We start from the raw sequence: 22,881 nt of genomic DNA, 5'->3' as shown, positions 1-22,881 counted from the left end.
GAGTGGGAGCTCAGAGCCCCCCAGCAGGGCGCGATGGATACCCGCCCGCAGCTTTTGAAGAAGGCCGAAGCAAGCCCTCCGCGGGATGAAAGGATCAGCCGCTCTCGGCTGAGAGAGGGCCGTGGCAGTGAGCTGGGTCTGCCAGCGTCCCTCAAGGGAGCACGGGTCACCCCCGTCTGAGCTATAAACTGCATTTGTTCCGTAGCAAAACTCGCCAGGAATACATCCAGCCTGGGTTTTACTCGGCCACTCGTTTCAATTAAACCTTGTTTTTAAGCAAGGAAAGAAATCCAGAAATCGTAAAAGCCTGCTCGATGTTTTAGTTGATGGCAGGGGTGCCGTTTGTCACCCTGGGGTGGGCTGGGGTGAGGAGGGCTGTAGGGACAGTGCCAGGAGGAGACTGCTCTCGGGCGTGGGACAAGCCCAGGCTCTTCTGGTTTTATTTGGTGGCTGCCACCTCGTTATTCTTCGGCTGGGGAGAGTCCTCAACCCGTGGAGAGCAGAGCGGTGCCGAAGCACTGCACGGGGTCCCGGTGCCTGCTCCGTAACGGGGAAGGCCGTGCGGCTGGGCGGCAGCACGAGTAACTCGCACACGGCGGTTTCTCGGGGGAAGCTTTGTGCTTGTGTTTTTAAGAATTGAGTCCTCTCTTTTTGCTGTCAGATTTGGGTGCTTCGTAATTTCCTTTCAGCAGACCGAGTTCAGATTCCAGTATTATTTTCAGAACTGGCTTAAGTGCAGAACTTGGGACAGACTTTTGGTGGGATGGTTCTGGGCAGCAGGTTTAAGAGTTGGTAGATTTGGGGTCGATTTGGTATAGTCCTTCCTGCAAAGACAGCAGGCATGCCCCTGTTCTGGTAAAATATACGATGGGAACAAAAATAGTCCAAAAATAGCGGGGGGGGAGGGCTTACTACACTTTTTTTATTGTAGATGGAGCTGCTAATGTTACTTAATAATAATCCTTTGACAACATGATAAAATACACATCTCCTATAAAACTCATTTTTATTTAAATCTAATTAGAAAGGGAAAAACAAACAGCCTGGAAATAGCAGCTCTTACAGGCCCGATCCTGCCCCTGTGGAAATCAGTAGCATATCCTTGACTGGGAGCAGTATCTAGAGCTTATTCTGCAAAATTAAGCAGTTTTCAGCCCCAAAGCGCAAGGAACAATATTTGCTGTGTCTCTTATATTTAGTACATTGAGACTGTTATTTGAAAAGGAACACAAATTATGAAATAACATTTTTCCATTGATTTAATTGCAGTGAAAGATTTAATATTGAACGTTGAGCTGATAAATCTGTTCCTGTTCCGATGTCTTTCCTATTAATGTCTTTTTCTTTTTTTGTGTGCCGAGTTGTTTATTAATGTATCTTTGATTTTAAGTATGAAAACACATAATACATTTTTTCATTAGTATTTGTTACATTCTGTCAAGGCTTGCCAGGTTTTTACAAATTTTAGATTTATTGTATAGTTTTAAGATCATTTTAGAGTTAATTAAATGTATACAACTACAGTATAATTCTGTCTGTTCTTTCCCCAGGTCAGGTTAGCTTTCCCAGAATATTTAACTAAACATGTCTTGTAGGGGATTCTGGTATTTTTATTTTTCTCCCTGATGATTTTAATGGCTAACCAAACCAGTTATTGTGGTATTTGACTAACAATAGCGATAGCAAGAGAAGTACATCGCAGATCATTTTGATTTTATTTTAATAAGGTCAGCAATAATCAAGGGAATGAACCAAGTAGAAAATTGTTCCCAAAGGGATATTAAAAGCGGAGATAATCTAATCCCCAAAGGTAGATGCGATGACCTGGTAATTTCAGATATGATTTTATCATTCAAAGTTGCCTGTCTCCAGAGACTTGCTTCAGAACAATCCTAGATGATTTTCATTGTCAGCAGCTAACACTAATAAAATTGTTTTTCCTGCAGGCTAGTGTGTTAGGAAATTAATTTTATCTAATTATATGAATTGCACTGTCGCTTTTCATGTTGTAATTAAAACACATTTTGTCAGGTTCTAAGTTGTTCAAGAAATGATCAGTTTAATATTTTTCTGTTGCATTTTCACAGAGAACAGTTCAGAAAAATGCAAAATATGTTTGTCTGGCAAATAAAAACTGTCCAGTGGACAAGAGACGTCGTAACAGATGCCAATACTGCCGGTTTCAGAAGTGTCTCAGCGTCGGCATGGTTAAAGAAGGTAAGGACTATTGCTATTATTATCCCAGACACGGAAATGTTGTGTTTAATGAATCTCTGTGTGTGTGTGGACATGGATACCTTTACAGTGAATTTTACAGTGATGAGATTCGTAACTTCCCCCAAAATGTGTGCGTTCGTGTAATAATCTATTGATTCTCTTCACCCATATTATCATATTTAGACTTTAGACCCCAGAGTTCAAGAACAGCAAGGTCACAAGAGGATAATTTGACACTGGTCAAAATGTCTCCTTTATTAACTTTGAACGTTGCTCGATAATGCTGTTGGCTTCCCCCTGTTACCTCACTGGGGGCTGCGCTGGATTGTGTGCATTTTGGCATAGGATTGTGTCTCATTCCCATAAGCTGATTGTAAATTTGCAGTTAATTTAAATGGAAACAGGATCAACTCATTAGTCCAAATTCTGCAAATATTTAAGTATGTGAGTAATACTGCGTGAGCAGTCCCATTGCAAATACTAACACAGATAACATAACCTACATAGCGTGACCATATTTTTTCAAAAGCTTCAAGAAAGCTAAAATTACTGTGAATGAATGACTCTGCCGTTTGAAAGGTGCACCAGTAGCAGGAACACTGGAATTGGTGTTTCACGTTCAGTTTTTCTTCAGCAGTAGAGTGTCTCCGTGTGTGTGTGTGTGCATGGGCACACATACAGCAGTGCACAGATGTGCTGCAAACAAAGCATGAACACTAGGAACACAGCTGGGCTTTAAGTAAGCAGCTACGTTGCTGCTTACAGTCATAGGTCTGACACAATTTTGATATCATTTGTGTTCCTTTGCATTCAAAGGCATCAAGGGCATGTGCTGAAACTGGAGAATGCTCTTATTTGTGCCGGGCTGGCCACCACAAGACAAGCAGGTGTTCATTCTGATCTGTCGTTTGCTGGTATATTCACAACTGATCCCCCCCCCTTTTTTTTTTTAACCTAGTTGTCCGTACTGACAGCCTGAAAGGGAGAAGAGGTCGGCTGCCTTCCAAACCAAAGAGCCCCTTACAGCAAGAACCCTCTCAGCCCTCCCCGCCTTCTCCTCCCATCAGCATGATGAACGCCCTCGTACGAGCTTTAACCGACTCCACGCCCAGGGAGCTTGACTATTCAAGAGTATGGCTCACTTTTCTTTGCCTGTTTGTTTTCCACATAGAAATGATTCGTGAACTGCATTTCTACTCACCAGGCAGTTTGCTAAAATGAAATTAACTGTGAAATTTGGATGAGGGTAGAAATTTGTCCAGCCAGCCATGTCTTTTCCTGGTAGGTGGTGGACAATGAGGGGAAAGGAGGTACAGTAGAATTAGTAACTATTCATCCTGAGGATCTCGGTCACAAAGTTATCTGCAGTACATTCCGTGGGTGAATGAAAACAAAAATGCGTGGATACATAAAGCATTCTTCTTGCAAAAGGCTGTGCCAAAACACTAGCAATTGCGATGCGATCGGTTAATCTACCAAACTCAGGAGCAGTACCCATATGTCCAGTATCTTAATTTCCAGGTTCTGAAGTCTAAAATCTAATAGCACTTCCCTAATATTCAGATATAAAGGTTGCACAAAATAACACTGGGTGGATAGGGCCACTTCTACTGAAATTAATATGAATTTTGCCATTATTTAAATGGACCAGGGTCTGGCTTTGGATAGCCCCGCACGGATACTTCTTCAGTAAAATTCACATTTGTAAAACAAACCTTTAAAAATCAAAATTCTAAACAATTATCTCAGCAAAGCTTTACCAGAGAGTATATATTTTTGTAACCTTGTTCTTTAATGTATCATATTCACCATTTAAATATTCATGGAATATTTTGAAATCTTAAAAAACTGTTCTGTAGATATTAAAATACAGCACTGAAATGGCTTGTTAAATATATTTTTAAGCAGGTTGATATAGGAAAACAGAAAAATACTAGGAAAGTATTAAAAAAAAAAGCTAAGGAAAAACAAGATCAAATTCCTTCCCCTTAATGAAATACAATTAAATCTGAGACTGTAAAAAATACAGCTGTACTCAGACAGCATTTACGTTGGCCATTTATCACTTGTTGCTAAGTAATATTTAATACTAAAACATATTTGATTGTAATTATAATAAAAAGTACATTTTTCTATTTTAGACTTTAGATATACTTATGTATATCATTTAGCAATTTTAAGCATGCTGTAACATCTTTTCTTCAAGCTGATCTGTAAGTATACAATCATATAATTTTCCAAATTATTATTAAGAATTTAGCTGTTCAGTATTTGACAGCCTTTTAGGGGAAGAATGCATTAGCCATATTTACACGTAGTTTAACTTACCCAGAACGTCTCAGGGGGTCATTCTGCAAATACTGAGGTGTGTGATGAGCTGTGCTCTTTGACAGAAATCTGCTGGGTTCCACAGAATTACAGGCATATAATAGCCCAGCCCATGAAAGCAGTATCTAACCCTATGTATTTATTTATTTATAGATATAAAATTCTTTTACATTTACAAAAAAACTGAATGAAAACTGTGTATTTTTATGTGAGTTTTTTCTTTGTCCTGCAAGTAATTATTTCTCTTTTAATGAAAACAGCCCATAGATCTAATTGTTGAACAATTCTGTTGGCCATTACAGAAAGCATATGATTGACAGTAAATTAATTTAGTCTTGGTAGCTAAAAGATTAAGTATGATTGTCTGCTAGGACATATTAATATCTAAGTTTTTCTTTACAATAAAATATATAATAGCCTGTTATGCTCAGCAGTACTGAAAAGACAAAAATACACTAGAATAAATTAATAGTTTCTTATGTTTTTCATAAACCTATACTTATTTTGAAAAGTTAAGGGAGATCAGAAACAAATGCTGTGTAAAAACTGAGATTGACTAAATGAAATATGCTGTAAACACACCGCGATGCTAAAAAATCCCTTTGAAGAATAACCCTATACCTGTAAAGCCTAGCTTATGGTACGTTCAGTTAGGCTGTGACCCTGCCGAGTACCACAAATGGGTAGATCTGGAAACCTGGCTTTGGAGTCCGTCCTGACACTTCTGTGGACACGACCTTAATGTTTAGCATGGTCTTCATGTTTACAAGCTGTAAACATCTTGACTGTCTTAAAAATACTGATAAGAGTTTCAGAGTGGATCGTGTACCGCTTCCCTCCGAAAAAACCTACACACACACAAAAAAAAAAAACCACCAAAAAACCCCAAACCAAAAATAAATTACATAAGCTAGGAATTTTAAACCAAAACAGATTGGAACCGGTTCTGTTCAGAACATGGCTACTTTTCATTTCAGCACTGGTTTTAACTTACCAGTCCACAGCAATGGTATATTTAGGTACTTGGTTTCGAAAAGTAATTTCTAGGAAGAGAATTTGGTTTACGAACTCCTTAAAGGCCAAGGGCTGCCGTCCGGTCTCACACCTGTTTTCCTGGTACAATTCCATGAGTTTACACTTCTACGGAAGTGAGATGAGAAACAGACCCTATATGTTGCTGCCCTTATTCATGCAGAAAAGCCACCAACTTAAATAGAAATGTTGCCTTTTTGGAGGGAGAGTACAGCATTGAGGTAGTAAGATCCCCTCTCCCCCCTTCCCCAGCCACAAAATTAAGCAAGTACCCGGGCTTTTGGAAAAACAAGCATAGCTTCTCCTCCGTGCAGAGAAGTTCTTGTTAGGCTTCTGCAGCTGGAGCAGTTGATGAAGCAGGCAGAGGGTAGAGCTGGGTTGTGCTGTCAGGCTCCCCGACATCAGGCTTTCCGAAATCTCTCTCGAGATACCGTGCAAGTTAATGTTGCTTGCTACACGTGTAACCCCATCCTTGAGTAACAGGTGGGTTTCATTTAATTCCCAAAGGAGCTCTGAGGAAGGGAGTAAGGCACAGCGTTGTCTTCTGGCTTTCTCCCGGCGTGCCTCCAGTTTGCACAGGGCAGGTTAAGAAATGCAGATCTGAGCCCATCTGTACTATGGCCTCCTGACCAAGGGCAGGCTTACCAGCTGTTTTGGTCAGAAGTTAGGTCAAATATCACCTCTTCTCAATTAAATAATCATGGAAAAAACCACAGATTTTGATGCAGAAAACAGAACCATACATATTGTTTATGGTTACTGATACACTCATAAGTCTGTTAGAAGTACATGTTTTATTTTAGCTATTCTTTGTAAATGCTGACTCTTTGTAGCAAGCAGTGACCTATTACAGCAGCTAAAATTATACAATTCCATATAATTTTTTACATTTCTTCTAAAATTGCTCTTATGGGATTAACTATAACAACAAATACAGGTTATAATTTTTTTTTAGCTGCATTTAATTTACTTAAGTGCCCCACGTGGGTTATACCATACTGTAGCATTCAAAGTTATGTGACATAACACAGCATTCAGCTTCATTAGAAAATGTTAAAACCTTAACGTTAACCTTGCCTTACTTTCGCTAAAGGAATGTTTTATAAATATTGGGAACAAATTAATACCTGGCATAATTATGCTGACTTGTGTTGAGTTATATTTAGAACTAACTTAGGGTAGTGTCTTCTTTCTTTTCCTTTTCTTTTCCTTTCCTGTTCACTGCTCAAAGGATCAAGAATATGTCTTTCCTTAACGGTACCTATGGTGAGGCAGGAGTTTCCATCAGCCTGTTTGGTTTCTCCGTGTAGAAAGGAGGAGTCATAGGTCAGCCCCTGTGCAGCAAAGCACGTCCCCCAGAGCCAAGACGCACACTCTCTTGGCTTGCTCCACAGCTTCATTTTAAGAGGGTCCAGAATATGCAAGGTCTCTGAAAAAGCATATGATCTTTTTATACCCACTAATCACCCCGGCACATCTCGCTGCAGTCCAGTGCCGGGAGTAGTTAGTTCATGCTGCTTGAGCATCCTCAAGTGTCCCATTCAGATGGGGGACTGACCACGTAAATGATGTAGCATACAGATTCTTCTACCGCTGCTCTCTGTCCTCTCTGTATTTTGGCCTCTACCTGCTTCACTGTCACAGGATCCTTTGGAGTATGGCAGAATTTGTCTCCACATGACCTTTATAAGAGGGATCACACGTATTTCGCTAGCTGACTAGGGGTGTGAGCTGGAGCTTACCATGAGAAACTCATGCAGTTAGTGTTGGGTCAGCAGAACAGAGTCATTCAGGGCTCGTACCGGTACCCCAGAGATGGCCAGGTCTCTGGGATTGCTATGGTTCTCCAGTCAATCAGCAGCTCTGACACTGTGTCCTTCATCCCTTACCTACCAACAGCAACCAGCTCCAACCAGGACAGGCAGAGGACAGGACACCTACCCGAGAAGTTCTGCTTGCTGCCGCCCTCTCTCTTTCCTGCACAGAGGTGACTTTTGGGTTGCCGTTAGCCACTGGGGTGATATCTGCAGCCCAACTGGCATGCCTGAAATAAGGTCCTCCCAGGCTGCCAGCTCATTGTTACCGATCAGGAAAGAGACGTGGGTCTTTCTGTTTCCACTCTGGCTTGGGGATTTGCTGAGGAGAATTTTAGGCTGGTGGACTCAAGCCCTAACTGCATGTAGAAAGTTGTTTCCAAAGGGCGTGCACTCTTCTTTCAGCCATGGAGACCACCCCAACCTTTCCTTGTCTGAGTCCTGGAGGGAGAGTGGGTATGTAGTCTCTCCCACAAACAACTCACCAGATGTCTGATGGCGAGGATGTTGTTACAATAAATCCTAAATCATTCAGTTCCTGCTCAGAAAACCAGCAGCGCTTTCCAAGCACAGGATCGGACTGAGCCGCAGAAGCTCCTGTGTGTTTTCTGCCGAGAGAGGGAGAGCAGTGTCACGGGAGAGACAGGGATCCACTGGTGAGGAAGAAAGAGATAGTGAGGAGGGAGCTGTCAGAGGGTCACGGGGAAGTTGAGCAAGCTAAGCCGGTCGAATGGTTGTCTGGAAGAGTTATGGCCGCATAAGCAGGATAATAGGTTCTCCTGAACCTTAAATGCTTCTGTCTGAAGGGTAAGAGGTGATACGGGGCAGCTGTTTCACTTTGAACCAATCCTGTATTCAAATGAAGCAATGCTGCATGTGTCAGATAAAACATGATTTACCTTACATGTCTCTATCACTGTCAGATAGAATGCAGTTTGAAAGGTTTTGGAAGAAATCTGCGTTTTGGACATACTGAGACAAATTCATCAATGGGAAAAGTGTTTAATTGTAGTAAGTTAAATAGTATTCCTCTTCTAGTGTGATGGGAATTATCCTACCCACCAGGTTTCTGTTTCTGCTTACTAATAGCATATAGGTAGTTGTAAAATGTGGTAAGTTTTCTGTTTTATTTATAAATTTTAAATTATTTCTGTACACGTGGAAATCTTTTTGCAATATACTGAATAGCAAATTGCTATCTGAATAGCAAAACACCTGTAGGTAGCCAAATAGGTAGATAGTTGTAGACCTACTTATTATGCCTTTGATAATAATACCAGCTTCGCCACAGAAGGAAATGTTGTCAGGCAAGTAATGCCCTGTGTTTCACAGAATGCCCTTAAATGCATATAACGTTGCTTTCTGTGGCTTTCATTTTAGTACTGTTCCACTGATCAGGCTGCTGCAGGCACAGATGCAGAACATGTACAACAGTTCTATAATCTTCTGACTGCCTCCGTTGACATAACTAGAGGCTGGGCAGAAAAAATTCCAGGATTTACTGACCTCCCAAAAGAAGATCAGACATTACTCATAGAATCAGCTTTTTTGGAGCTGTTTGTACTAAGACTCTCCATCAGGTAACTATTTATTTCATTTCCTCTTAAGCTGATGTGAAAAATCATCCATCTCAATATTTTTAAGGAATAAATATGGTGCTATCTTTGAACATTGTCAATTGTACCAAAAAAACCCCCCACAAAACATCAGCAATGTCTGCATCCAAAGGATATGGTGTTTAATTTGTTTTACACTGCAGAAAAAACAAGAAAGTGATTTAAAAAGAGCATAGGTCTCGCTAATGTGCTGCTTTTTATTTGATATACCCCATCCTCTTCTTCTGTAGTAATCAAAATTGATACTCAGGTACTATTTGAGCAAGTTTGCTTCATACTCAACAGCATAAACTATAGAAAAGCACCTTCAATATGAAAGCTTTTTCCTTTTCCCCCTTCTTTTGCACATGCACTTCTTTGTCATCTGTTTTTGAAAGGGATGAAAAAGCTTTAAAATCTTTTTCAGATTGTTTTTCTTCTTAATACCAAGTCATTTAATAGAGCGAGATGATATCTGTCAGTCTGTCACTACTTCAGACACTTTACCAAAAACACTTTCAGGGACTGGGGAAATTCCAAACTGGTGATTTGCACTATGCCCTTCTTTCTTTAGGTTGAAGATGACCTTTGTGTGCATTTTTCAACAGGGATATTGGCAATAGGGAGGGGAAGGAGAGGAGAGCTTGGCTGTAATATCTCTCATACAAGGGTTTTCACAGTAAAGTGTTTATGATGTTATGTGTATTGAGGTGCATTATTGCATGTGTTTTCTGCTGTTTTTTTCTCATCAATTTTTACAGTCTGAAAAATGCAGATGCGACTAAGTAAATACTCAGAGTTGCGGAATCTCTTCTTTCTCCAGTTATTATTAGTTTTGTATTTCAAAATGCACTCACTTAGTATTCCTTCGGTTCAAACATAGAGTATTTAATGTAAAATGTCTTCTCTGTTTATGCCTTTGGGCAGGACCAAAATCTTAACTAATTAGACAGTCTACGCCACATGCTACAGCTAACCTCAGGCTTATAACTCCACCAAGTAAGCAATCACAGAAGCTTGTTTGTTGTACTTTGGCCCCAAGGGAGAAGCATATTGTCAAACGTGAATGCCCACATATGTCTCGGGATAATATGCCTTGGATTTTAAATGACAGACACTTCAATGCTGGTTATGCATTTTGCTGTAAAGTAGAAGATGCATTTATAATTTTTTCAATTATTTTTATTTGAGGTCTGATACTGCTGAGGATAAGTTTGTATTCTGCAATGGACTCGTGCTTCATAGACTTCAGTGCCTTCGTGGATTTGGGGAGTGGCTCGACTCTATTAAAGACTTTTCCTTAAACTTAAAGAGCCTTAACCTTGATATCCCAGCCTTAGCAAGTTTATCAGCTCTAACTATGATTACAGGTAAGTGCATCTTTGTTAACAGAAAGCTTCAGACTCTAGTGCTTTGCTTTAATGTAAATTCAACTTAACTTAGTTATATTCAGGGTAAAGTGAGTATGATTTTTAAGCATTGGAAAGCTTGAAATACTGAAAATGTGGACTAACATTAGGCTATCAGATACCCCTATTAAAATGTAATCTAACTCTATCTCTTCACAGTTTCAATGTTTTCTTGGAGTAGCCTCTAAAAAGCAAACTGCTTCCAAGCAAGTTGTGTAGCTCCTACAAAAATGTTCAAAATATTTGCTCAATGCCCAGAAAAGCCTAATGAAATGAGCAGAGATAGGTCTTCTGTGTAGGAATACTAATATCAAGACAGCTTGAGAGCTAGAAGCCATACAGCTAGTATATCTCATCTCTCAGCAAAGTTGCTAGACCAGAAAGAGTGCTTCACAAGGGCAGGCAGGCTGCTTTTGGTAGCCAAGCTATGGTAGGTATTCCGTGTACTGCTTTTTTGAGAGAGAAGATTGGAGAACAGTAAGAAAAAAATCCTCTTCTGCAGTTGTACAAATGCTTTTGGGTGCACGTGTGACCATATCACCCCTTCAGCCTGCTGGGGCAAACAGCAGGAAGCTAACGGCAGAATCTGCCAAATCTGGCCAGTAAGTACAAAACGGAGGGGCATAACCTTATAAAGTGTATTTTTCTCATTCCTGAAACAACAAAGCCCCCTGAAGTACACACTGTGTACCTTGGGCTTCTTGCAATCGAAGAGGCATGGCTGATGGAAGCAGGAAGGGTTGGGAGTAAGGGCGTCTGACAACCGTACAGCAGAAGTCAGAGCTGCAGTCATCTCTACAAGCCTCACGCTCATTGCAGAAAAGCTGGTAGTGTAAAGGTGCAACTGTGTTGTCAGTGTGAAACAGGATTTCACTGTGCCTTGTGCTGGATCTTCCCAGGGATGCTATAAGCTCCACTGGGGTGGATATTGATTTCCTTCTGCATTTCAGGCATCCACCAGTTTGCAGGCGGTGGCCTCAACAACATCAGCTGCAGTCTTCATGTTACTTACGATGAGATGATGCTCAATGCCAAATATAAAAACTAAAACTGACATTTGTGGGGCCAAGATTTTGGCTTGAGTTTGCATGGTACAAACCCTTGTGCATTTTGGCGAAGGGTTAGTGCATATGCATAACTCTTTGTTTCTTAAGAAAAGTATTTTCTGTTTTTTGATTAATTTCTGATGATTTCTTCTGTAGTTGGAAAGGGTACTTTAAGGTCCGGATTCTAGTTTCTTTGATAAAATGCTTAAGTCCAGAATAACTCATTGGGGTTGCTTTGTTCTGTATGAAAAATTTTCAAAACGAGTGATATGTTAGTGTGAAAGAGCATTCCCAACTCATTTTTTCAATTCTATACATAAACATTCACTGACATGTGTTCACACATACTTACATATATGTATTATAAATACATATACATGTGCATGTATATACATACCTATATACATACGTAATGTATATATGTATGTGTATGCATTTAGATATCTATAAATCAAGGATGGGTGCTGTCTCTCTGCATATATATTTACATACAGGCATATATATTTACATACAGGCATACATGCTTACATATATATAACACATAACATTGATTTAGATTACTTGCTATACATTAGATATGTCTTTTTTAGATAGACACAGATAGCTTGTTCTTGATTATCTTCCTGGAGACTGAGAGGACACAGATCAATGAACAGGATCCCCAGCAAGCTGTCTAAGTGAATGTAGAAAAAGCTATTGTATAAGAAGAAAAGTTACTCTCCTTACAAGCCCATGCGCTCTTTTAAGACGATAATTCTTTGTTCAGTTAAACACTGTTTGCTTGCCCTTGCATTAAGAGTCAAAGTTGTCCAGTGGCTGACTCAGGTCACCCTAAGATATTTAACAGAAATAGCTTTTAATTGATAACACCCCACATTTCTTCTTTTCCTTGATAGTAACCCTTTCAGGAGTTGGTTGGTTTTCCTAAAGTTTCTAAACAAATGGAAGTAACTGTTGCCTTTAAAAGGAGAGCATTTCTGTCCGTAAAAACTTTAAGATTTTCTGTATTTGTCAAGCTTTTCTTGATTTTCTCACCTGTATGAGATGGTACTTAAAATTAATGTAGTTTTCTGCTTATTCTTTTATTTCACGAGGCCAGTATACCTCTGCCGTTTTGCTCTTAAGGACAGAGTGTGCTTTCATGCGATCTAAATTAGATCAAAGCTCCTGTGTTTAGTGATTTATATTCACAGGTTTCAGATCTCCAAGGGCAGCTGGCTAACTTAGGGACTCAGCCAGAAATTTGGTCACCTGAAAACGGACGGCATTGTATAATGATGAATGATATTAAAAAAAAAAACCTGAAAGAGGAAATCAGGTAATTATGACTAAGAGAGCACTACAGCACAAAATGCTGGTGGGCAGGGTTCTTTTGAGACTTTCTCAGTGATAGTATATTGAAATTTTTTATTCAGGAAAGCCTTGAGATTTGCCTGAAGCATGGCATCCCATGAGAAATGGCTTCTTGTCTTCTCCCTACAGTTTGAGTATGACAAGCCATGTGCTGGTTTTCAGCTAGTCCCACCAAAAGAGAAGAAATAATAAAGATAAAATTTGGAAATCTGAAATCTGTTGAACATTTCTAAGCATTGCTTTGAGGCTTGGCTTAGATTTAGGTGTGTAAGTGCCATTCTTTATCTCTGGAGAGGGTACTCTGCTCTCCTGTAATGGACTGTTGGGGGCAATAGGTAGTTAGCAAACCCTGGTTCAAGCCCTTCTTGTGAGTCAGAGCAAGAGAGCGCGACCTTTCCCAGGAACATAGGATATGCGACCATTGAGTATTGCTGTCTTTTGTGTTGAGGCCATTTGACATATTTCATGGCTTGCAGAACGGCTGTTGTGTATGATGACTTGGTGACAAGCTGGTGCTGAGGCACACCCAAGGCCCAGTCTCTAGTCTGATTCCAACAAGAAGAGAATCTGACTATGAATGTCCCATGTCTCAGGTGGATATCCATGTCGTTGGGCTGCAAGATAGCAAGGAGCAGGAAAGCTCTGTTTTGTGAATCTAGTTGTTTGATTTTATTAGCAACACTGCAAAACCGAAATGCTGGCTTGAGCAAAATTTTCTTCATTATTGCATAAATTGCTCCAGTTCTTATTTTGCATTAGTCAACTTTTCATGACTTGATGGTTGAACCAAAAAAACAAAAAGACAACAACCCAGTGTTCTATAATAGTTATAGCTTGTTTTAATACTGTACAGCATCTTAGGTAGTAGCACCAAATTCAAGAATTGTCTCCCTGGGTAAAGAAAAATGCTCCTGGGAATAATGGCCTGTTTGTTCTTCTTGATTTCACGAGTGCTCTCCATAACCCAAACAAAGACATGCTCTTAGAAAACAAGCCCTCTTGTATACTAGTCATTTGCAGTATTGCAGTATTACATTCTCTGCAGGAGAAAAGTAAGAGAAGTCACTGCTCTCTTTCACATGCTCTCTCTCTGTTCTACAAGAGTGACAGGGAGAATTATCATCTCTCCCAGTGAAGGGAGAAGGAATAAATGTAAAAACTAGTTTTGGAGTCTAGAAGACATTCCACTGCTCCCAGTGTCCCAAGATACTGAAGGCTGTTCTCTCATTTTGGGATGTCAAATTGGCTCCCCAGTAACAGGCCCCATAGTTCCAGTGCCCTTTAACTAACCCTGCAGTCTTGTTTGGAGCTGCAAAGGTCCATGTCCTATCTCAACCACAGCTGCAGGTCGCAGCATAGAATGCATGGTTATATAGGCATATATGACTGTTCATTCTGTTTAGTAATTGTATTAGTAATTGTAGGAGACCTAGTGAGTATCACAATACTTGCTAATTCACTGCTTGCTTTGAGTAAAACTAAAGGTATGCACAACATAAAATAAACAGCAAAAGATTTTGTAATATTTTGCATCGTATCATCAATTAGAAAGTCCATATATTTGTGCTTTTTCGGTTTATTTTATGTCTCCTGGGAATTTGCAGTATGTTGCTTAGAAGGAAAGGTATCATGTTAGATTGCTGCTGAATTTTCAACTCCATACAGATAGGACACCAGCTTGAAAGGGCACCCAGAATGAAAGAAGTGACATCTGGTTTATTGCGGGTGGGTTGCAAACAGTTAACTTAAAACTCTGCAATGCCAAAACACATCTTTTGTCTTTAAGGGACTCCTTTAGGATCTTCCTCTCTCTGTCTCTCTTCTCTTTTTTTACTTCCTTCAGTTGGTTAAGAAGGGCTGGACACAACTTCCTCCAGAGCACACCAGCGGCGCTCTAAGCATGAGTGAGAAGAAAGTAGTTAGGAAACAACACACGACACTCACCCCACATCCCCATGAAAGCAAGAAATGAGTTCCATCCTGTTCTTTTTCTTTGGATCACTTATTCTGTTGGGATGTAAGATCTAATGAGCTAAAGAAGAGTACCAACAAGGAAAAAAAACGCTGGTCATTTTGGGGCAAGTTCTGTCCTTAGCTCCACGTGGACAATTTCTATCAGTTTAGTGTGTTGCATGGATCACAAGTGTTCCTGCACAACCATTCATGCTGGACTGGGTAGTGTTGATGACGAAGCTTTGCAGAGTAGACCAGATATTAGCTCAGCCTATTCCTGAAAATGCTTCCTTAACTTCCCAAATGACCATTTATAATGCTCTGCTTTAGTTTCTCTAACCGTGTCAAAATATAAAGATTGAGACTCTAATGCAGTTCATCTCAACGGCACACTCTAATTTAGCCTCAAATTTCTGCCTGCTCTAAAACTGCTAGTGTTTTCTCTCTCTTTCTCTCATTGATTCTTTTCCTCTCTGCCTCTTTCTTTCTTTATCCACATCAAAATATTATTGTTTTGCCCACTTGACACTCTCAGTGGGATGCTGCCGAGTACAGAGCATTCTAGCCCTCATTCAACCAAGCTCTTTCGGCATATGTTTTATTTTAAGCATGTTGCAGACCAGCCCAGAGCCACTGTATATATTGGGCTTATTCACACTCTTAATGCTTTGTTAGACTGGCACCAGAACATTGAAGAATATTGTGAGGTTTCAATTAATTATGAATTTGTGTTTGTTTTCCTGCTGTTGGGCTTTCTGTTCCAGTTTACAAACACAATTTTTAGCACCATCAGTCATACCAAGAAATAGCAAGGAGTCCGGTCTGGCTAAAAAGGGTCTGGCTGCTGCAGTTCCCTTCTGAACATGAGTTTGTCCAACTCCCCTACAGAAGTGAGGCTCACCTACTCTTCAGCAGCAGATATCCTTCAGTCCTGTTGCCAGGATTCTCCAAAGTGGGTGCTTTGTGTGCTGGGTCTACATACGAGCAGGTGGCAGACTGGAGGAGTGTGGGAGAGCCAGTTATATATATAAAAAAAACCCTCCAGATTGCATTGTCTGCCTTCCCCCCGCCACTTTGCTGAGGGAAATACTGTCAGCGTCGAAGTTAAGTACTCACTCCTCCTTCTCCCCTCCCACCCTTTTGCTGAGGCAAGAACTCTTTCCTCCTACAGCAACCAACAGCTTCTGTGCTATGTTGTGGTTTTCTTAAAGGAGGGAGCAAACTGTGATGTCCTGTGTGGTCATTCAGCTCATCTGACTTCAGGTACCTTGCACAGCTGATGGAGAAATTGAGGGCACCTCCAGATGATTCATCCACCTAAAATCCGAATCATCTTCTAAAAATGCCCATCCTTCCACTCCTGTTAGGAGGAGCTCAAGGAGGGCCTCCTAACTTGGCCACCCTTGTGAGATGTCTGAAGGTTAGACAGGAGGAATGTGGGCCAGATTGCAGCAGGAAAAGAGACTTTTGGATCTGCCAAGTTGCAATCTTGCTGTGTAACTGAGTGTGCACGAGACAAACAGAAAGCTGTAGGCAACCGAGCCTCATGTTTATTTGAGTTATAGAAGGGGAAGAGGATTGTGAAGGGGGAAGAGAAAATCAGATAACTATATTGAAACCAAGACAATCAAGAGACCTATTTTAAGTCTGCAGTGTAAATCTGTTGCATTTCTGATTGGACTGACACCTCAGAGTGAATTAAGGCTAAAACTGACCCACCCTGACACAGAGCGCAAAGCCCAAGGGTCTTTGAGATACTCAAGGTCTTTGAAAGGCTTGCGCTCTTTGAGAGGTGTTTCTCATAAAGGCAGAACTCAGTCTGCCTAGCCCTGGCATAATCCACCCCGTGTCGGAGATTAAGGACAGAAGGACTAGCACTGCTGGTGATAGGTTTTCCTGCCCTTTTGCTTTCTTCCTATCAACTTTTTGCTGATCAGCGTAATTATAGCACAGAATTGCATTGAGATTCCTGGGAAAAGGAGAAAGGTGTAAAATACTTGCTGTGTTCAGTTTGCCAGGATGAGCTTCTAAGTTTGCAGAGCTTGAGAGGCAAGACTTCTGATGAATCATTTTGACAGGCTTATGGAGAGCATCTTTGCCGTAAATTACCATTTTTCTTGCAAAAATCAATGGTATCCTAAAACACAAGCCTGAGAAATCCTATATTCACTTTACCCAGTGCCTTTTTAATTGCAATTATAAGAAAGTCTGAATACAATAATATTTACACACCTCCTCAATCAGTTAGAGAAAATCTATTGGTTTTGACTAGCTGTCCTTCTTGGGATAAATCCTGGCCTTATCATTCCTGTGTGGATAAGAACATCCTGTGGAAGACAGTGAATGATTAGAGGCTTCAGCACCAGTACACACACCTACCACGGGTGCTTCGTGCTGCTCCCTTCACGTTAAGTAAGAAAGACTGTGGGTCTTTTTTTGCCCAAATGAGACAGGTCGTGTGGAAAAGGCAAGAAAATGTGTTTCCTGCTATTTGAACCCTATTAAATTTAAATCTTTGAGTAAATTAGACCCAAGACTCCTCAAGTCTGCTGAAGAGAGGAGCTGTTTCTTACACGAGTACATTCCCCAGAAACTAGTTGGATACTACTGCCAGAAACTGCAATGGCAGTGTCAGTGCACGCAGTGCCCTTTACTAGCGGAAGGGCTTCCACACAGACGGCTTTGACTTTCTGTGGGTCCACAAGGGATACCTTAGGGACTGGAGACTGAAAACCCTTTCTTCCAGTGAGGCAGTTCCAGTCATGAGGAATTACCTTTGTAGAGATTTGCAAGTAGCAAAGGCCATTGCATGCCAGTTCTTGCAGGAGAGGACAGCCTGGTTTATCAGAGGCTGCTTTAATACTGTAGCATCAGGGAGCGGCTTAAAGACAGAATATCTCTTAATTCTGAATTTTCATGATTTTGTTCCTTTAAGTAAGGCTGCTAATATTATAATCTTTGCACGTATTGCATTTTGCATCGGTGTGTTTCATGGCTAGCCACCAAAGACACAATTTGTTCATGAAACCTTCTGAACTTGTCAGCGTGAGACAAAGACTGTTTAGTTCCGGATGGAAATGTTGACAACATTGCTGTGTGCTCCAGAGCCAGAGATCATTTTCCATACTCTGCAGCAAGGTACACATTTACTGAGGCATGGGTTTAAAAATGTGCTCTGCTAATTTGTAGTCAGGTTTTAGGTCCATTCCAGTATTTCAACTCCCTAGATCTATAAAGATATCTTCACTTACACAGCCAGGAAACAACCTCAAAACAGATTAAAAGATGAGAACTCTTCAAAGACTGCAAGATTAATTTAATGTCCTGCAGATTCTCTCAGTAGGCCAGTGGTAAAAAAACCCCACCCTACGGCTTTTCAAATCTGTATAAAATATTTATCCGCCAAGATTCTTAATGGCAGAATCTGCCTCAGTATTTACTCTCAGTGACCTGTATAGCTAAGGCTTCCATAATTACACTATAGACCATTTACTGGAAAGGCTTTAAATATTCATTGACTCCTCGTGTTTTAATGTAAACAAGGCACTTAGAATACCTACGATTTTTAATTCCTGCAAGGTGAAAAAGATGTCTGAAGCAGATGTTACTGCTTGTATGGGCGTTGCTGTGAAGCAACAGGGCGGATTGATGGTACCTCAGTGATAGAGCACAGTAGCTTCTGGCCGGAGATGTACACGTCTGCACCTGATTCTGATCCCAAACGAGTGTTCTTCAGGAGCTAGTTCTGCCTAAGTAAATAAAGTTGAAAAAAGTGTAAAATGGGTGAATGTCAGTGGAAAATCAGACCTTTACATTTCTGACTGCCTTCATTGAATCCCATCTGGGGTTTTTTGGTTTGTCAAGAACAGCTAGCCAAAGCAGGTGGCAAGGGGCGGCAGCGAGGAGTTTATATGCACATGCCTGGGCAAGGCACCACTGCGCCTTGCGCAGGCATTACGCCTGCTTCTGGAAGTAAAGAAACCTGTACTCTTTTCGCTGTTTGTCAGGGGACGGACAGAGAAAGTATCTATTGCCTGCTCTTCCTGGAGAAGAGAAGCAAGGCTTGGGGGCAATGGGGACAATATGGCTCATGGCTGCCAGGGACTGGGGAGAGGGCCAGGGAAGGCAGATGACTTCAAATGCATCAAACTGCCACAATTAGTCACTCCTCATCTGCTGCTGTCACTGTTTTTATATGTCTAGTTGGTTAAAATTAATTTAACCTGCATTTTCTTAGACTGCCCTAGCCGGTATTGTTCTATTTCATGTGTAAATGATTATGACTTTGCTATTAAGCAAGTTCTCACTTACCTGTGAATTTCCAAGTCAAAGGCAAATAAAAACATCACAAAATTATTTGTTCTGAAATGTTATATGAATTTATCCACTGACTCTTGATAGCAAACAGCACAAAACTATCTTTTCCCGTGTACCAGTAAAGAGCCTGCTTTTCATGAATTTTAATGAATTTTAATGGATTAATGAACAAACCTGATCCATTCTACTTGTGCTTAAAGAACCGTGGATGCGTTTAACATGGTTGTAGCATTTTAAAAGGTTATTCAAAGGGGGACAAACCCCAGCTCCCCTTCCTTTTAGGAATGCTGAGGTTTTGGTGGTGGATAGCACAGCCGCCTTCTCACTTTAGGCATTGCTCACTCAAAGCAAAATAGTAAACTTTCAGGCTTCTTTTATCTTAGACCTTTTAAAGGTGAATAAACTAAAAAGCAGCAGCTGATCAAAATAACAAAGGGTGGTAAGGTGCCTTTAGTTTCTTACAACAGTGTCTGCAAATTCCTGGTGGAATTCTAGGCCCGGCACTGATGGAGCTGGCTAAGGATATCGATCGCCACTTGAATTCACTGAATAAATAATGGTTGCCATAGTTATTGAGCATTCACAACTGGCGGGGAAGCACGGAAATCTCCAAAACACCTCCTGTGATAGTTTTGCTGGAAAATCACCCAATTAATTCTGTCTCATATCATGAAGATTATGCAAGTTATGGAGGATGCTTGGACTCCTTGTACTAGAATTTCAATCGTAATTGAGCATCTCTGCTGCCTATTGTAGCAGCTAAAGAGAAAAGGGCACTTGCGTCTCTTATTTTGCATGGCAGAAAGGTTAACTGATGTCGTATAACCCCAACTGTTCTGAGAAATCTTACACTTTCAAAGCATTTTTTGCTTTGAGTACCAGAGTATGGATTTGGGTTACACCGAAGAAAATGAGTTCTCTCAATTTGTGGGAGGGATGCTGATGTGTTTTTCCTCTCGCTTTGCAGAACGGCATGGATTAAAAGAACCAAAGAAAGTGGAAGAGCTATGCAACAAGATCACAAGCAGTTTGAAAGATCACTTAACTTTCAGTTGCCAAAACAAAGGACAACCGCTTGAGTCTGCAGAGCCGAAGGTACTGGGTGTTCTGGCTGACTTGCGTTCTCTCTGCACACTGGGACTGCAGCGCATCTTTTACCTGAAACTGGAAGATTTGGTGCCAGCCCCTTCCATTATCGACAGGCTGTTTCTGGACACCTTACCCTTCTGAGTCAAACCACCCTCCTGAAAGGCAAATGCCCACCAGAGCAGGCAAACGGATCGTGACTTACGGCTAACATTTCTGCCCTTACTTAACAGAAAAGCAGCTCCAGGTCTAAAATAAGGTCTTTTCTGGCGCTTTGTCCTTACAACCTGAGGCCTGAAACTTACTGGCTTACTGGTTTGGGGTTGTGTTCTTTGTTTTCTTTTGTGTGATTTGGGGTTTTTAAATGGCTAATATGGCACTTTTGGACAATGCTATCCCAGCAGCAGTAAAAGGTTAACATGACTGTTTTAAATCTGTCGTTTAACACCTCATGGTGTATGAGGAATACAATTGTAGAAGCTGTGTTTGAAAACAAGGACAGCAAATAGTTGTTTGCCAGGGTAGTATGTGTTATGTGAGGATACCTTTAGCATACTTCCTGCATCAAGGGCACATACATCACAGCACAATCTAAACAAAAGTTCACTTTTTTAGCAAAGTACATTCAATTGAACATTTCATACAAATCAAATATAGCAAAATGACAATGGCTGTTAGCTCCCATGTTCAAGTGCAATTTTTTAAAGTGCTGTCTTACTAAGTCTCGTTTATTAACTAATTTATTTTACTATGAAAACAAACGGAAGAAATTAAGTGAGAAAATTACATGCACTAACTTACCTGACAGAGTTTTCCGAACTTGATTCCATGTAGCGCGACTTACTGACAAATGGATGTGGAAGACACGGGAGCAACTGTGGCTCAGTTGCTCCTTAGCTAAGGAAATCCAAGTAAGTAGTGATTGGAGCACACAGGGTCAGCATCAGGGATAGTTCAGTTTTAGACTTCTAACATAAGCGACTAGTTAGTAAACAGGCGGAAGATGGTTTTCAAGAACAAGCAAGTCTTGTAAAATAGTATGAATGTAAGTGCTAGGAAGGATATAGTGGGCTGCGTTTAAACATTCCGTGTTCGTACTCCTTTTTGTATGTTTATACTGTTGATGCCATATTAATATGAAATAATTTGTTGCATAGTGTCTTTATTTGTATAAATGTTTGTATGCATGGTATATTGTAATGGCTTTGCCTGTATTTATTGCAATGACTGCCAGCTCATGGGAGCCCTGTTACACATGATAACTAAATGGGGTGTTCACACTGACTCAGATATGCCAGTTGGAAAACTATATACATATATATAATGTGTATATATATATATGTATATACCTATATTTGTGTGCGTGTGTGTGTGCGCGCGTGTCTTTTTATTAACCATTTGTATATAAAATACCTGTCAAATCACAAGCAGAGTTATTTTACAGTTTATTTGCAGTGACTTCTAAGGCAGTACTGTTTAGCACTTTGATATTAAAATCTTGCTCATGTTTTGCTAAATTCAAATAATATTTAAAAAAGTTTAGTTCTAAAAAACTTTATATGCACTGTATTAAGTCAAAATTTTGTTGGTCATTTTGCTAAGGAAATTTTTGAATGTCAACCTGATGTCACTGTATCTTTTGTTAGCTTTAAACATTCTAGCTTTGTCTTTTTTTAAACTATGCTGTTTATATGGAAATTAAATTATACAATCAAACAGATGCCAAATGAATTGCCTAATTGCTGCAAAGGATAACCCAGATATCGAGTCACTGTATGGTTTTCAAATAGTAATCTGGTATTTTATCACTTACTATGTTTGGATGTGCTTTTATGAAAAAATTATTCTTATATCAAGATTTATAGTAGTGTCAATAGGGAAACAGACTTCTAATCACTATAGTTAATATTTCCGGTTTACCTGCAGATAATATTTGGAAAAGTATTGCTTTTTGTATTGACTTTTAAGCTTATGTGCAAACATAATAGCATAATTAAATATCAGAGAAGCTAATGTTTCTTGTAGGTTGCTGTAACAAGCCTGACCAGCAAGACAAATATATTTTGACTGAATTTGCTTTTGTATATACTAAATATATATATATACGTATATATATATACACTCACACACATGTGCGCATACAAAAACATACAGACACAGAATCCAAAAGTATGTTTACTTTTGTCTCCTTGTGTAAGACACAAGGTCCCTTGAGAGATGACTTTTATCTAGGGACAAATCCTGCCAGGTGCTGAGCACCAGCCAGATGAGGGCTTGCAGGCGCTTCTTGCGAGTGGGCCCTTGCAAAGAATTTTCAGGCGAATCAGCATAGTACAGTAAAACTGCTTTTTTGTTGAGCAAGGTTTATTTATTAAGTGGAATGTGAGTGGGAGGTAGCAGGTCCAGAGCCCCGTGTGAGATTTCACATAGCCAGTGTCCTCCAGTCTTCCACAGATAGTCTTAACTGTGATACTCTCCCAAATCCCGTCATCTGTGGAATTGTTCTTCATGTCAACTTCAATACACAGATTCATCCTAGAGTACAACCAGTGACAGGTCACAGTGTAAAAGAAAGAGTTAACGCAGAATAAATCTTACTACTTTTCTTAGAGCTCTCTCAGTGTGAACATGCCTTCGTCTAGGCTGAATTCAGGAATATATCAGGTGTTAAGGGAGAGTGCCTTGCTTTTATTTCAGACAACAGTGTTTCAAGAGTTTCTTCACTCCGCTA

At 40.3% G+C, this 22,881-nt stretch overlaps 1 protein-coding gene across 1 annotated transcript; it reads left to right on the top strand.

Moving 5' to 3' along the window:
* Positions 1–1,686: 1,686 nt before the first annotated feature.
* LOC104617880 (nuclear receptor subfamily 4 group A member 3-like) lies at positions 1,687–22,222 on the top strand. The gene is made up of 5 exons (XM_010283314.1): positions 1,687–2,217; positions 3,176–3,348; positions 8,772–8,971; positions 10,178–10,356; positions 20,032–22,222. The coding sequence occupies exons 1-5, from the start codon at positions 2,205–2,207 to the stop codon at positions 20,292–20,294; spliced, it is 828 nt and encodes a 275-aa protein (XP_010281616.1). The 5' UTR covers positions 1,687–2,204; the 3' UTR covers positions 20,295–22,222.
* The last annotated feature ends 659 nt before the right edge of the window (positions 22,223–22,881 follow it).

Source organism: Phaethon lepturus, unplaced genomic scaffold (assembly GCF_000687285.1).
Source record: "Phaethon lepturus isolate BGI_N335 unplaced genomic scaffold, ASM68728v1 scaffold17313, whole genome shotgun sequence".
Taxonomy (NCBI): domain Eukaryota; kingdom Metazoa; phylum Chordata; class Aves; order Phaethontiformes; family Phaethontidae; genus Phaethon; species Phaethon lepturus.
Note: the sequence above shows the minus strand (reverse complement) of the source record. Positions and strands in the feature narration are given on the sequence as shown.

Bases quoted from the DNA above. Each gene is read 5' to 3' on its own strand.
- LOC104617880 (XM_010283314.1), top strand. The intron at 3,349-8,771 runs GTATGGCTCACT...CTTTCATTTTAG, and splicing joins GGGAGCTTGACTATTCAAGA to TACTGTTCCACTGATCAGGC. The intron at 10,357-20,031 runs GTAAGTGCATCT...CTCGCTTTGCAG, and splicing joins AGCTCTAACTATGATTACAG to AACGGCATGGATTAAAAGAA.